At 36.9% G+C, this 17,566-nt stretch overlaps 1 protein-coding gene across 1 annotated transcript in view; it reads right to left on the bottom strand.

Moving 5' to 3' along the window:
* Il1rapl2 (interleukin 1 receptor accessory protein like 2) overlaps positions 1-17,566 on the bottom strand; it is a 1,222,115-nt gene that overhangs the window by 46,235 nt on the left and 1,158,314 nt on the right. The window contains exon 7 of the mRNA XM_052736534.1: positions 14,098-14,227. Within this exon, the coding sequence (XP_052592494.1) occupies positions 14,098-14,227 (130 nt within the window). The remainder of the gene's footprint in view (positions 1-14,097; positions 14,228-17,566) is intronic.

Genomic DNA, 17,566 nt, shown 5'->3' with positions numbered 1-17,566 from the left:
AAGCCTTTGTCTGATTTACAAAATGTACTCTCACATACAGCTGTGTTATGATTTGAAATTTATTTAAACCAATGGAAAATGGATTGATTCATGCTCCTTCTGCTGGGTGGAGAGTGAGTGAAATCAAGAAATTACTTTGGAGCCTAATTCTGGGAAGATGGAGAGTGTGTGGAGTGCTTAAAGGCACTGAAAAAGTACGTGTGTCAAATTGCCAGAACCTGGTCTATCACTTTGCTCTGGGACTCTACTTAGTTCATCTACATAGGCATGGGTGACATAAAGATATTTAGGTAAATGGTGAATACATACACGACCACGTTCCTCTAAGGTGACAACAAGTTGCAACATAGCCATCATAATCTGTATATGTATTATGATTTCCACACAGTATGGTATATGATTGCCTTATAGTATACTTCTCAGAGTACATTTCTTTCATTAAGTGACACATAATTGCATTTTAAACATACATATTAGTCTTTTTGTATGTGGGGGATGCATGCCCCAAAACATTATGAAGATCTAAGGACAACTTGTGGAAATCTGTATTCTCCTTCCATCATGTCATTAGGCTTTTCTGAAAGTACCTTAAAGTGTTAAATGAGCCATGTCACTAGTCCAGAGGGGTATAATGTTAGTAGGTTATTTGGTAACTTTTCAATAGAGTCACTTTAAGAATAGAATATTTTAACTTATATCTATTTCCTCCTTTGTTAGAGTATGCCATTCATTAATTCATAGAGAATATGATAATTTAAAGGCATCACACTGAAGACCAGAAAAAATTGAAAGTAAAAGGAAGAAATCAATACTCAAAACAAAACCTATATTCAGTTTACAGCCTTTCAGGAATTGAGTGGAAATGAAATTATTTGCATTTTAAGAAGCTTTTCTGATAAACCTGAAGATAGACTGAATATGTCTTTGGAGGGCAGCAATTATAAAAGATTTGGTAAACTGTTTTACAGTATTGCTTGAGGAGAAAACATTTGTCATTGATAGAGCGATTTGTAGAGTGAGATTTATAATAGAAAATTGTTCTCCATTGGAACAAAGCAATTGTTATGACATTCATCCCGGCTCTTTAACCAATCAGATGTAATTTGATTTTACATCCCTGCAGGCACTCTTAAAGACTATTATTTTTTGTTTAATAAGATTGATTCAATGTTATCTGGCATTTTTAGTAATAATGTGGAATACATACCTCGGTAGCAAATTCATGTATAACATATATATGATTCTCATGAAACTTGGATGTTAACTGAAGAAATTCATGTGCACATGCACGACTGAAGTAGCCTTTCTAAGATGCTCACCCTCAAAGTCTAATCCCTCCTGTGAACTATTTATTTCCACTTTGTAAACCAGTTCCCATCCAGCTTCAGCAGGGTCATAGCAATTATAAAGCCCCTCCCAGTAATGGCCCCAGTCGGTTCTTCTTCAAATGAGTATTTGAATTATCTGAAAAGACATGAAGTTTGCAGAAAGAGATTTCTTGGAATCATTTTATATCATAGAAAATGTAATGAAAAATACAGGGCACATATGAAACTCTCACCACTTCTACAAATTACATCTTACATAGCCAGTAGAAGAGTTTTGGTGTAATTGCTTGGGACAGGCTGGCAAGAGTGAATAGATACTTCATTATGAGTTCAGATTTTCTTGGGGATCAGTTTTTTTATAGCAATTTCAGAGACATGAAAGGATTACGCCTGTCTTTTCTTAAAGGGAAATGATGGGGAATATGGCAATAAGGGCAAATCAAAAGGTATTAAGGACCTCAGATGTGAAAATGATCCACAAAGCAAATTGATAATTCTGAAACCTTGGCCAGGTTTTACACTTAAATACTGGACAAACCACTGGTAAACTGCTGTCTTCAGAGGTTGTAATTTCTGAAGATTGAAGAACATTATATCATTGACCACCCCCTGCTAGTAAATATCAGAGCATTTTCTCTAGGTAGTTTATTATATTTTATTTATTTGATTTTTAAAAGGTTTTGAATTGAAACAGAATTACATTACTTTCATCATCTCTTTCCTCCCTCAAATCCCTTCTAGCCCCCACCCCTGAAGCTAAAGTCTTCCATTCCTTTGAGGAAGTAATAAGAAGTTACAAGTTGCAACACATACTCATAGGATGAAGCTGCACCCAGGAACTGAGAATCTACACAGAAGGACTGGGACTGGCTCTCCATTTGTCAGCCACCCGAGGACTACTTACTTATTACATTTTCAGTTTCATCTCCTTAACAATGGACTAAAAATTTTAATAAGTACTAATTGTAATATTAACAGGGTTTCATATGACATCTCTCTACATATTTGTAGCATGTGCTGACCAAATCTGACCATTCCCTTTCCCCGTCCCAATCTCTAGTAATCATCATTTCAATTCCAGGCAATGCACAGTTAACACATACATACAGCACTACAACTGCCACTCAGTTAAAAACCAAGTCCATGAGAATGCCCTTTCTATAATCTGAATGTTTGTGTCTCTCTTTCAAAATTCACATATTGCAGATGAATAACGAATGTGTTAGTGTTAACAGTTGGACACTTGGAATTTCCTTTAGCCATGAAGGCCTTGCTTTTATCAAAGAGACTCAAGAAAGCTACTGTGCCCCTTCTGCTACGTGAAGATACACTGAAAAGCACCAAATCTGATGACTCCTTTCCTAGCCTTCATAATGGTGAGAAATATTTCTGTTGTTTATAAATTATACAGTCTAAAATAATTTATACTAATAACCTGAAGAAAGAAAGACAACCTTGAAGGAAAACATGTATTCAGAAGTCAGTACTGTTTACAGAAATGCCTTTGAGAGAAATCCTCAAATTAAAATCTCAGCATTTTACATTTAGAGCAATACATTTTGGAGAAAATCTGTGGGCCATGGAAGAATTCAGATAACCTCTTGGTTCTGGTAATTGTATCATTAGCATTTTTTTATAGAACCATGTTATTTGTCCCAATCTGCTATGCTTTGTAAAAATCTTGTATGTTTCTTTCAAGGACATTGGATTTGGAGGCTAGAAGACAGGGTCTAGTAATTAATTCCTATGTTAGCATAAATGGCCATAGCCTGAAGGAATGCTGGAACACACACAAGCTCCCAAATAAATCACAGATCACACAATTAATATTACAAAATGGCTGACCATGTGTTTCTCTTGGCCAGGAATCCCTGCCTCTTCGTATTTATTTCTCTAAAGGTGTCTCTATTTAGCTAGTGGGTTTTGTAAAATTTTCAAAACAAATACTCTGCAGCTTTCCACTAGTGCAAGTAAGTTATATATTCCTCCTTAAAAAAAAAATCCAAAACTGTTAGTGGGGGATTGGGGGAAAGTAGAGGAAGAAAATACAACAAAATCAAATAAACAATAGCATTTTGCAAGTCCCTAAAGACTTACTCATTTAGCACCTAATATAGTGGCTCTGGCTCTAGACTCGATTCATGTTTGTGTATTTAGTCTGCTGTCAGCTCTAGAGCACAGCACCAGCAGTGCCTCGCTTCTCTTTAAAATGGGGAAACTACACTGAAATGTAATCAGGCATTTGCCTTAAAAATGAATCCTGGAGAAAGAAAAGTCAGCAAAAGCTAAGGGAAGCAGAATTTAAAGAGGGATCCTAGTTAACAAGTATGCATTGATTTTTTTAGTTCATGTTATAATAAATGTAACACACAAACAAGATATTAACAAATAATAGGAGAAATTTGGTGAGGATAAATGGAAATTATCTGAACATATTTACAAATTTTCTGTCCAAAAGTTTTGAGAAATATTGTTTGTTTACCCAAAAATAAATCTTGTTTTCTGAAGAGTCCATTGTTTTCCATCACATAGACAGGACGGACATTTGAGGAAAGAAAAATGCTAATACAGTATTTTCCCCATAAATATGTACAATATTTTTCATTTTTAGAATCTTACATTGAGGTGGGGGTTTTTGTTTTTTGTTTTTTGTTGTTGTTGGTGGTGTTTTTTTCTGAGACAGGGTTTCTGTGTGTAACCCAAGTTGTCCTGGAACTCACTTTATAGACCAGATTGGCTTCAAACTCAGAAATCCCCATGTCTCTGCCTTCCAAGTGCTGGGATTAAAGGCATGTACCACCAGCACCCATAGTGATTAGCTTGGTGTTCTTGTGGAACTCCCAATAGTGTGAGTGAGGGCTGTCTCTGACTCTTTTGCCTGCTCTTGGGACCCTTTTCCTCCTACTGGGTTCCCTCGTCCAGTCTTGATATGAGGGTTTGTGCCTAGTCTTATTGCAACTTGTTATGCCATGTTCAGTTGATATCCCTGGGAGGCCTGCTCTTTTCTGAATAGGAATAGAGAAAGAGTGGATCTGGAGGAGAGGCAAGGAGGGGGTGTGTGCCTGGGAGAAGTGGAGGTAAGGGAAACTAGGTAGCTAGCTATGTATTGAAAATAAATAAAAAAAATATGTACAGTATTAAAATGATACTAAGGACAATACCATAGGACATGCCAAAAAGGATGGGGGAAAGCCCACAAATCCTCAACCCCTATACAAAGAACTACAGGCAACTGAGGAAAGCTGGGAGGGGGAGAGGTGGTCTTCCCCAGGGAAGAGCACACCAATTGGTTGTCCAGTGCCAAATGGTGAACATACATACAAGTAACACTATACAGAATGATCAGGCTGTATTTTTGGAAGATATATACATATACATATTCAATAACAACTAGTGAAAAAAGAGGAAATGAATTTGAAGGAGAGTTGAGATGGGTATATGGGAGTGTTTGGAGGGAGGAAATGGAAGGGAGAAATGATGTGATTATATTATAATCTTCCCTCCAACAAAAAATGGCAGCAAGTTGTAGAGGTGCATGACTTTAATTCCAGCATTCAGGAGGCAGAGGCAGGAGGATCTCTGGGAGTTCAAGGCCAGCCTGGTCTACAGAGTTCCAAGAAAGCCAGGATTACATAGAGAGATCCTGTTTTCATTTGTTTGTAAGTAAAAGTTGTTTTTTTTTTAAATGGCTCCCTGGCCATTAGGAAAATAGATTTGGAGGTTAGAGTTACATCTCATAAGGCAGGGAAATGACTTACAAGTGCAAAATTTCTAGAGTAATTGTGTAAAGATGGGGTTTGTGGGCCTGTTCACCTATGAACAGGTTTGGACTAGAACACAAAAATCAGTGTTCATAGCAGCATTAAACTTCATCACACAGGTATTTTAAAGGATACTGAGACCATGGTAGGAATTCAGACAAAAACTGGCAGGAACCATGACAGATTCTGATTCAAATATTGGAATGTGCTTGTTATTTGTTGAAATGTCTCCAGCTCTCAGTACTATTAGCAACTGTGAGTTCATTTATTCTTTTCAGTACTTTTCATTTGTCTGTTGTATATCATGTCTTATTGTGAGTTAAAACTAGGAAACCCAGAGTAAAAGTGGGATTAAATTAAATTCAAAGTAATGTGTATTTTAATGCACGTACAATGAATACTAATAATTCTGTATCACATGTCATTTTGCATATTTTCTGCTTTTTTATTTTGTGTTTAAAGTCTATTTTGAAAAACAATTCATATGGCTTTATTCTCTCCATATAGATCTGTGTGTCCTTAAAAGAATAGTTCCAGCTTGGCATGTAGAACAGCATGGTCTATAAGAATAGTCCTGGACCCTAACCTTTGCATCAAAGCTAAATTACTCTGCAAACTAGTAAGACATTCCTAGCCTTTATGCCTCTACTCTTTGATCCAATAAATGTGTTTGATTAAATGATCTCATTTATAAATGATACTACACTGAAAAATATTAAATGAGTGTGATACATGAATTAAAAATAAATTTGCCATAAATTGCACTAAAATATAGTTTAAAATATCCCAAAATAAGTGAATAACTTTATATGACTTGCCTACTCCATATCTAGATATTTTGCCAAGGAAAAGGAAGTATACCTGCATAAAGACATACATATATGAATGTTCATGTCATCTTTACTGGTTTTAAATTAGATATAACCCAAATGCAATCAACAGGTAAATGGACAGCTCAATTTTTATACACTCTCTCCTCATAGCAGCACTCATTGATGTTATGAAAACGAGCTATTTATGCACAAAACACAAAATGGCTAATTCTCAGAATGACTTATCAAGTGGAATAATCCAAACACAAAGTGTATCTCTGATATTATTCTGTTTATATAAAACTACAAAATTTAGACTGATTTATAGTGAAAAGAAGGATTTCAAAGGGGCACCAGGAAACAAGAGGTGATAACTCCTTTATGGCAACAGTTTTGCAAGCATATGCAAACATCAATCAGCTTGTATGGATTGTAAACCTTGTGTGTTGTTTATTGCCTGTCAATTATAGTCCAATAAAACTGTTTATTTTAAAAATCACTCAGTCACATCCAAGAATGGGGAGGTAATTACTTTAGTTTCATATAATTACCATTCTTGTTTAAGAAACTGAGCTCTGAGCTTTTGGGTAGTAGAAATTCAATTAGGAACTAAGTAGGTACAAATGTATTTAACATGTGTCCTTTTGAGGGACAGTTGCTTTCTCAGAAAAAAAATGAAGAGTGGTACATTTTAAAGTAGATATATTGATAACAATTTTAAGCACAAGTATTCTAAAATGAGTTAAAATAAATCCAACTATATTAGATGCAATTAAATCATTAAAAAATTTCCTAATAAAATGGTACTAAGCAGAAAATGTCAAATTCAAATGAGACTTTAAATTTGAGACTCATTATTTGCTGAAGATCTACGCTATGCCAGGTACCAATATAATTAAAATAAAAAACATCTGAGATTATATGGGTGCCACAAATTAGACTTAATGGGTTTTGAAGAAAAAAAAAGAAAAATGTGGACACAGAGTTCAGTGGGTAGTGAAAGGTGATGGATCTGAGAGGGGTTGGGGGAAGGGAATGAATATAATCAAAACACACTGTACAAAATTCTTCAAGAGCTGATTTAAGGGAAAAAAAGAAACCTGGAAAAATGCACAGTGAAAACAGCTTTATCAAAAAGCCTGGTGTGGTAGTTCATGACTGTAATCATCAGCACTAGGGAGGGTTAGGAATTCATGCTAGCCTGAGCTTTAGAACACCATACCTCAAAATACTCTGAAAATGGTTTTATTAAGATAAGATTAACATATTACTCAATTTGTCCATTGAAGCTCCACATTTCATTGTTTTATAATATTGATGCAACCATCACCATGATTTGATTCTAAAACACTTATTTCTTTCTTCACTATATTTATTTTATGTACATTGGTGTTTTGCTGGCATGCATGTCTATTTGAGGTTGTCAGATCTCTTGGAACTAGAGCTATAAATAGTTGTGAGCTGCCGTGTGGGTGCTGGGAGTTGAGCCTGGGTCCTCAGAAAGAGCAGTCAGTTCTCTTAACCTCTGAGCCATTTCTCCCGCCCCCTCTAAAATACTTTTATTTCCTCAAAAAGAAACCATATTCTATGAGGCCCAGAATTTTCTTTTGGAGTGTTGAAACTGTTCTTGTAGTAGATGAGGTTAGTAGTGGTACAATATTATGAAGGTACAAAAGAATCACTGAAATGTACACATGAAAATGTGCATTTATGTTAATTTGGATTTGCCTGCATTTGCAAAAATGTTGCATCTATGCAATGTGACTATAAACACCGGTTATACCATCCATCCACACCAGCCTTGGACAGGCAGGAATCACATTTACAACTCTGTAGTTTTGCCTATTCTAGAAATTTCTTTTAAATGGAACCATAAAATTTGCCACTGGCTTATTTTTACAAATGTCTTCATGTTTGTTCATGTTGTTAGTACATGCCAGTACTTCAAAATTGCTTATATAAAATAATATCTCACAGCATAAATACAACTACATTTCCTTTTTCTATTCCTTACTCGATAGACATTTAGATTGTATCCACCTTTCACTCATTATAATGTTGCTATCAAGATCCATATACATATTCTTATGGGGATATATGCTCTGATTTGTGTCGGGTATATACCTAGGAGGTATAGTGCTGTATCATCTAGTAGACTATGTTTAAGCATTTGAGGATTTATCAGATTGTTATTCAAGGTTATTGCACCACTTCACATTTGTATCACCAGGGTGTAAGGTTCCCAATTTCTCCACATCTTCACCAGGATAATTTATAGCTCATATTTATTATTGAAGCCATCCTAAGGAGTATGAAGTGGGGTCACATGGTTTTGATTTTCTGATAACTGATGATGTCAAATATATTTTCTTAAATATGTTTCCTAGAAATATAATCCTTTTCAATTTTTTATATTTGATTTGGGGGATTATGGATCTTCAATGTTATGAATCTATAGGTTATAATTATTGTGTAAACACATGAAGATTGATTGAAACAGGAGAAATCATAAATCATATCAATTATGGTAAGTATTATACAGTATGTTTTTTCATGTACAGTGCTGTAATACATATTCAAGAAAACTTGAGCCAAGCATAGTACACATATGCCTACAGTTCTATCTATTTGGGGTGCTGGAATGGGAGGATCCTTGAGCATAGGAATTCTAAGACTAACCTGGACAACATAGCAAGACTGTCTCAGAAAGAAAAATACAGGAAAGTATGTATTACAAGTTCTGTGAAAATTATACTTATTTCTACTGAATAGTTCTTGGTGGGAATGAAGGGAAAGTGTGCTCATATCTATCAATGTCCACTATATACATGACTGAAAGAATATTCACCTTTTTATTGCACAAATGAGGAGATAACCCAGCCCAATCTGTTGTGGGATATTTTTACACTGTATGAAGATGTATTGCTGTGATTGGTGTAATAAAATCCCGAATGGCCAATAGCTAGGCAGGAGAGACAGGCAGGGTTTCCTGGGAGAGAAAGAAGGAGGAGGAGGAAGCTAGGCATGCAGGAGATGCCAGGAGACACAGTCAGGAAACAGGAGGTGCAAAATGGAAGAGAGGTAATGTCACATGATAGAACATAGATTAATATAAATGGGTTAATTTAAGTTATAAGAGCTAGTTAGGAACAAGCCTAAACATAGGCTGAGCTTTCATAATTAACAATAAGTCTCTGTGCCATTATTTGGGAGCTAGATGGCAGGACAAAAAGAAAATTCCCTATATATGGTGCCCAACATGGGGTGCATACTTCCATAGAGGACATGAGAAAGCTTTAAACAAAGTTCCAAAACACACAAACATGGGGCTAGACATGGCTTCCTAGTCTTGCAGTCTCCCAGGCAGCCCTTGGCATACAGAAACATGGCTCCCAGCCACTGCCTGTGGTTTTGAGCCAGCCAGTGCCATGTGCAGAGCTGTGCAGTGGGTTTAAGGCTTGGCCCACATTGTCAGAGAAGGCTGCAGGAATTTTATAAAGTGGTCCAGACCAAGAAAACATTTAAACAGATACAGTAAAAAATAAGTACAGACAGTGATACAAAATTGTTTAAAAATAATAGTCATTAAAGAGACAGTAAAGTAATATAAAAGAAAAAAGCCACAAAAAACGAGAAATATACAAGGCATCTGGATCCTATATGGTGTTTTGTTGACTTTAAATTTTTTGAATACTGATGAATGAATGGCAGCTGCTGAGAGACATTAAATTATGAAAAGGAAGACTGCTGAATTAAACCAGCCTAGATACTTTAGAGATGTCTTGACTTTAGAATGGAAGCTAGAAAATGTGTTGCATTGGGGGAAAGGTTATGCCTTCATTTCCACAGGAAGCAAAAAGTTATGGTTCTCTTTAAAATTAATGAAAATCAAGTTTGATTGGGGGAGACTACATACATGAAGAAAGAAACCAAGAAAGACTACGACAGGTAACGAATTTGCTGATCCCTCTAATATGGGAACTGCTATGAGACTTGATTAGACATGATATATCTTGTTAGCTACAGAGTACTCATGACTTATTATTACATGCTATACTTTCATATGGCATGGATAGAGGTTTGGTTATACAGTCCAAATGGACTTACAAAGTTAACATATGCCTTTTGCCTGCTCAAACATAAAACAAAAAATCAACTTTAACTGACTTGTGCACACTGCACGTTCCACACTTATGTTAACACAGATAAATAGGTTACCTTTAAAAGTTTATGTATTTTCAGAAAAAAGGACTAGACACCAATAAAGACAAGTAGCCTAAATGATCCAGCCTCTCAGAATGCCTCTACTGCAGCTTTCTCTAAATTTTGCATCCAGAGCAACTTCAAAGCTACTAGCTTAGATGGTCCAGCCTCATAGACTATCCAGTCAAGACTTCAGATAAGCTCTGTACTTTCCTATCACACAGAGACTAAACAAAATATAGTACAGCTAGCTCTCCCAGGACTTGACTATTATCCCAATTTTCTCACCATCCCCTAAAGATGCTGTTTTCCCCAGACAACAGGAAGGAATCTAGAGAACATGATACCCACATTCCCAAGAGGTAGGGTGGGTGGTTTTTGGTCATTCGATGGGTTGTGGATATTTGTCATCAGTTAGAGGGATTGGTTACAAGTTGTTAATGGTAATGGTCAGAAAAAAGCTAAACAAATGAGATCAGATTCAGGGATCTCTTTCTGAAAGGAAAAAGGGGGAGATAGCATATAGAAATGATGGGATGGCCGGGCGGTGGTGGTGCACGCCTTTAATCCCAGCACTTGGGAGGCAGAGCCAGGTGGATCTCTGTGAGTTCGAGGCCAGCGTGGGCTACCAAGTGAGTTCCAGGAGAGGCGCAAAGCTACACAGAGAGACCCTGTCTCGAAAAACCAAAAAAAAAAATTGATGGGATGAAAGGGTGGATTGTTGAGTCTACATTTAAACAACTACTAGTCTCAAATACTTTATATTGGTATGGATTTTTTGTATTGATACAAATTCAAAGTTATTACTATTATTATTTTATTAGTTTTGGAGACAGAGTTTCTCCATGTAGTTTTGGTGCCTGTCCTGGATCTTGCTCTGTAGACCATGCTGGCCTCGAACTCACAGAGATCTGCCTGGCTCTGCCTCCCAAGTGCAGGGATTAAAAGCATGTCCTAGAGGGCCTGATCCAGTTGGGGGCTCCTTAGCTATTGGTTCATAGTTCATATGTTTCCACTAGTTTGGCTATTTGTCCCTGTGCTTTTTCCAATCATGGTCTCAACAATTCTCGCTCATACAATCCCTCCTCTTTCTCGCCGGTTGGACTCCCGGAGCTGATAAGTGAGACAGCTGATTAACTTGAACGGTTTGGGAGGCCCCAGGCAGTGGGACCAGGACCTGTCCTTAGTGCATGAGCTAGCTGTTTGGAACCTGGGGCCTATGCAGGGACACTTTGCTCAGCCTGGGCAAAGGGAGGAGGGGACTGGACCTGCCCCGATTGAATCTAACCAAGCTGAGCTGAATCCCCAGGGGAGTCCTTGCCCTGGAGGAGATGGGAATGGGGGGGGGGTGGGCTGGGGGAAGGGCAGGGGGCGCCTAGAGGAGGGAGGAGGGGGGAATCCGTGGCTGATATGTAAAATTAAATTAAAATATAAAATAAATAAAAAAAGCATGCCCCACCACTGCTTGGCCCAAAGTTATTTTTTTATATCATATATATGCTTTTACTCTTGTTTAAGGGATTATACCTATAAAGCTCATTTAAAAATGTAATGTAAAATTTTAGTCCTTGAAAGCTATTTAGGTTAGTAAAGAAATAAAGGTTAGTAATTATTCATCTGTAACAATCAAACTTATAGTCAAATTAGATATGTTTTCAAGGTCAAACAAAGATATATTTTCAGTAGATAGTTGGTCTTCAAACACTTCAAAGAACTACAGAATATGGCATTTAAAGTATTTTAATAACATAAGGCTTTTCATGATGGTGAGACACATCTGCTCCTGGCAGCACCAATCTACTTCAAAGAAGATGGTGGTCATAGAAGAACCTCCATATGGAGTTTGCTTTCAATGTGGCAAAGCTAGCCATTTGGGAAAGAAACTGTTCTTCCCTTGACTGTTGACAGTATGCTGTCCAAACGGGACAAGCAGGACACAAGAAAATGACTGCCAAACTTTGACAAAACAAGGTAGGACAGTTCTTCAAAATTCCTGCTTCATGAAAAAGCCTGTCAGATATTCTAGGCCTGTAGGCTAAAGATGGATGCCACAACATTGCAGAATTCAGAAAAGAAACTTACATAAGAGATATAAAATTCATAATGTTGAAAAACATAAAAGTTTACATTGTTTATCTAAAAAAATGTTTTAAGGTCTAAAAAGATATTTTTTTAAGATGGCAATACAAGTTATGATAGAAAGTGGTTTAGGTATAAAACTTTGGACTCACTAAGATAGTACAGATAATACAGTATATTTTCTGAATTTACCAAATACAAATGGACTGAGCATTGTGAATATAATCTTTACCTAATAATTGTTCTTATTGTATATAGATTTACTATGTTAGAGTTAAAACCTTTCCTTTTTTATTTAGACAAAAGGGGGAAATGTTGTAGGATATTTGCACACTGTGTGAAGATGTATTTGCTGTAATTGGTATAATAAAAAGCTGAATTCCAATAGCTAGACATGAGGTATAGACTGGATTTCCAAGGAGAGAAAGGATGAGGAAGAGGAAACTAGGCATGCTAAGAGACATGCAGAGGAAACAGGAGGTACAAGATGAAAGAGAGGTAATTCCATGTGATAGAACATAGATTAATGTAAGTGGGTTAATTTAAGTTATAAGATCTAGTTAGGAACAAGCCTAAGCTATAGGCTGAGCTTTCATAATTAATAAGTCTCCATGTCATTATTTGGGAGCTGGCTGTAAGGACAGAAAAAAAGTTGATACATCAATCCCTAACTCTAGTCTGAACATTTGTCTTTATACCCGAAGATCAGTGCAGTCCTCACCCTGCATCAAAGAAAGTTCTCTTTGCAACAGACAAATATCATTACAGAAAACCACAACCAATCATAATGCCGAGTTGTGGAGCCCAGTCCCAACAGATACATCTACAAAACAACCCCCACACCTAAGGTTCAGGGAACACTGCAGAAGAGATAGAAAGATTGATAACAGACAGAGGAACAGGTTGTTTTTTTGTGTGAGATTGTATTTCCCAGGGATGTCAGAAGCTACACATACCCATAAGTTTTACCATCATGACTGTCCAAACATGAGATGAACAAGGACAACAACAGATATGCTAAAGAGAGTAGAGGAAAGCCCAAGAGGGTCCAGCCCTACACAAAGAACTACAGGCAACTAAGGGATGCTGACAGAGGGAGAGATAGCCTACCCCAGGGAAGAGCACACCAACTAGTTATCCAACACCAACTAGCCCTAAAAACATACAGAAAGTAACATTACACAGATTGAGTAGGTTGTATACATAGATGTATACAATAGCAACTATAGAAAAAGAGAGGGCATGAATTTGTAAGAGAGCAAGGAGAGTTTTGAGGAAGGAAAGGGAAGGGGGAATGGTGTAATTATATTATAATCTCAAAAACTAAAAGAAATAATTAGAATGAAAACACAAGGCCAAATAAGTTGAACTGACAGCTACACATGATATAACAATAAGAGGACAGTGAAAAACAGTCTCCTTCAGAAAAGCAGTGGATGCTGGGACAAATAAATACTAACACAAATCAACAATTATTTTGGCAGAGTATCAGATTGCTACCGCTACTACAGCTTTACATTTATGACATATGAAGGTTGTTTGATTCCCAAAGAGTAAACCGAGACTTGTCCAGCAAACTTAGATGTAACCTGCAAAGTTTAAAGCTCTGCTCTTACCAGTGTAGAAACAGTGGCCTAAGATTTGGAAACATGATGAGATATGCTTTGAAAGCTTTGAGGGCAACATTATATTTTGATGGCATCCCCCAAAAACCTCAGAAAAGACTATTAGACACTTGAAAATAAGCATTTTTTGCAAATGTACATATTTAATGGAAGGTATCACTCTTGATCTCTCCAACATATCAGGTCTTAGAGACTAGAATGACTTGAGGTTGCAGTGAATCCCTCCTGGCATGATTTACTGATGAATTGCAAAGACAGCAAAGAAAAAGAAACAACTGGCCTCCTATACCTTATTTCACCTTCTCTAATGTGACCTGCCAGTTCTTCAATAAACTTCTCGCCTTTCATCCAATAGATCATTGGTCCAGATTCTCCACTGAATCCAAAGAATGCTTTGCAAGGGATGTTCAGAGGTTTACCTGAGAAAGAGAAAAAAATAAATGAGCAAATCTCTTCCTGTTCTTATTGAGAGACAAGGATGGACAGTTAACATACAAAGGAAAACTCAGAGGTGCCCTATTTTCCAACAATTCTTGTATGTGATTAAAAAAAGTTATTATGAGGGCTTTGGGGAAATTATACAATTCAAGCTAATATAAAAATTGAAAAGTAAATAAATTATTACTTTATAGCATTGTAATTATACTGTACTTCTCCCAAGAACTGACATGAAAGAATCAAATGGAAATGATCCCTAATCATTTTTCTTTTTTGAGAGTTCTAAATATTATTTACAAGGACTTGCCTTTAAAATTAAAATTATTTAAGAACATAAGATAATTCTTTATAAGTGAGAAGGCATATCAATAATAGAATATCCACTATTACAACCATATAGACTTTAATTTGTTTCTTCCTATTATAATCTATTTTAGGAAAAATGATACAGAATGGTGATTAAATTTTGGTGTTGATGTGAAAGGATTAAGGGATACCTTGATAGCTGGTTGTCATTATTTCTGGTCACATACATGAGACTTTTTTAGATCTGATCTGAAAGATCAGAGAAGCAGAGCAAGTCAGCCACAAGTTCTTACCTCTACGAAATGCTCAGCCTAAAGAGAGAGAGTTCCTGTTTCCTCATGCCTTATATACCTTTCTGTGTCCTGCCACATTACTTCCTGGAATTAAAGGCATATGTCACCATTGCCTGGTTCTGTTTCTCTCATGTATCCCAGTGTTGCCTTGAACTCACAGAGATCCAGATGGATCTTTGCCTCCCGAGTGATAGGATTAAAGATGTGTGCCACCACTGCCTGGCCTCTATGTCTAATTTAGTGGCTGGTTCTGCCTCTGATCTTTCAGCTTTTATACCATTATCTGGTTCCAGGTTTTCTATTAATAAGACCTTTTAAGAATTATGTTACATCTGGCAACCCAATGTTTGTGGCACGAATTCATGAAAAAGCCACTTGCCTGCACACAGCCAGAGTCTCCACCCCATGTGGGCTAGGCTAGAGTCCCTAACCAGCTGGATCTAGACGGCTGGATCTTTCACTTCTTCTGGTGGATTGTGGGCTCTTCCTGGATCCACATCTCAGGCTGCTACCACACTAGATAGCTGCCTTGAAACCCACTTGGGCTTCTACTATTCTATGTAGTCGACAGAGTTGTTGCATCAATTAAGATCTCTTAAAGGGAGAAATTAGGTAAAGAGAATTTTTTCCCCACATTAAAAAATGGGAAACATTTTTACAATGGTGGATGTTTGGTCTCTGTTTGATAACACATTAGGTGGTCTGAAATGGAACAACTAAATGAGAGGACAATTAATGTTGATGGGATAGATGTAATGCCAATTATGCATATTATTTGTTTGATCATTTTTGTTTTGTCATTTAAAAAGTTGGTCAATGTGAGTGCCAAGATAAAAGTTTTAGAAAAACTTGTTGAAACAGATAATAGAGATATTCAGATCCAGACAGAGGAATTGAAAGGTGAACCAATCTCAGCATTGCATTATAAGGTTACAGAGAAACAGCCTAAGGCTTTCAAACAGCCAACTTTAATCTATCCAGTAACCTTTACAGGAACTGCCAAATGCTCAACTCAAGGCTGTGTACGAGATGATTGGACTCCTGTGCAAATGTTAGATTTGAGGAGATTCAAAGCAGCAGTAGTCTCATATGGCATCCACTCATCTTTCCTGAAGCAGATGTTAAACTTGTAATAGAATTATCCGTCAAGAGTGGAAAGATTTGGTTACAGCCACCTTAGAAGCTGGTCCCCAATTACAATACAGGTAATCTAGTGGCAGCAGCAGTTCAAATGAGAAACTCTTGGGTGAGGACTCAGAGGCTTTTGGTCTGAAGATTCATGGAAACAGGATCAGCTGAGGAGTTGGCGAGGTGAAGTTGGCTGTGACTTGCTCTGTTTCTCTGATCTTTCAGCTTTCACCCCAATATCCAGTACTGGTGTTTTTTTTTTAATAAGGCTGTTTAGCAATTCGTGTTACACATCCCTTGCTATTTATTTCCTATATGTCATGAAACAGAGAAGTGTTTCTTTCATTGTAGCCCTCTGTCACTGTGTTTTCTGCCCAAGTTTTGCAGGAGGCCAAGCTACCAGGAACTGAACTTTATGAACACACAAGCCTAAAAAAATCCCTCCTCCTTAAAAGTTATTTTGCCCATTACTTTGATCATGGTGACACAACAGTCACTCATGGAAAACAGTCACTACTAGAAAATTCACCCTTTCTCTCCTAGACTCTAGACCCTCTTCTTCCCCTGCTTCTGGATATTAGTTCTCTCGCTCTTGGACTCAACCGTAGCCACCAACAGACTCAAGACCTCTTGTGTCTTCAACTTCTCCACTGAGAGGTATACCAGAAGCTTTCCTGGTTCTAAAATTTAAGGCTTGCTATTGTCTTGGTTGTTTAGCTTGCAAAAGCTTGCTGTGGTCTGTCTCAATTTCCATAATCACATGTATTAATCTTCTTAATAAATTATCTGTCATCACATTGATTCTGCCTTTCTGGAGGATCCTAACTTATAAACCAAAATTAAAATGTTGATTTATAAATATGTCTATAAAATATATTTACAAAACTAAGTCTTGCCATATATTCTGTGTTATTTAGAACACTTATAGTGCTTATATAATTCTAGATAAGATTTTAGTACTCTGTTATGTATATTTTAATTATGAATTTCTCATCATATTTACAGATATTTATAATTTTGCTAGAATTAATTGTATGCTTTTTTCTTGCTAAGTAAATAATTATGGGAAGAAACATACAGAAAATACAATGCTGGCATTTGATACAAGAATTCCTCAACTTATAACTATATCATAGTGTCTTAGTTAGGGTTTTTATTGCTGCAATGAAACACCATGACCAAAAAAAAAGCAAGTTGAGGAGGAAAGGGTTTATTTGACTTACACTTCAACATTGCTGTTCATTACTGAAGGAAGTCAGGACAGGGATCCAAACAGGGCAGGAGTTAATGCAGAGGCCATGGAGAGATGCTACTTATTGGCCTACTCCTCATGGCTTGCTCAGCCTGTCTTCTATTAGAACCCAGGACCACCAGCCCAGGGATGGCACCACTCAATTCGTTGAGCCTTGTCACATCAATCACTAATGAAAAAATGCCTTACAGCTGGGTCTCATGGAGGAATTACCTCTACTGACAAGTTGACACACAAAACTAGTCAGAATACATAGCATAAAGTTTTCTAGACAAAACATATTTTCCCATTGTTTAGAACACTAGATAAAACCACTTAAAATATTTTCTTTGTGGAGCTTC

This window comes from Peromyscus californicus, unplaced genomic scaffold (genome assembly GCF_007827085.1).
Source record: "Peromyscus californicus insignis strain IS unplaced genomic scaffold, ASM782708v3 Scaffold_10__1_contigs__length_136768540, whole genome shotgun sequence".
In the NCBI taxonomy this organism is placed as follows: domain Eukaryota; kingdom Metazoa; phylum Chordata; class Mammalia; order Rodentia; family Cricetidae; genus Peromyscus; species Peromyscus californicus.
Note: the sequence above shows the minus strand (reverse complement) of the source record. Positions and strands in the feature narration are given on the sequence as shown.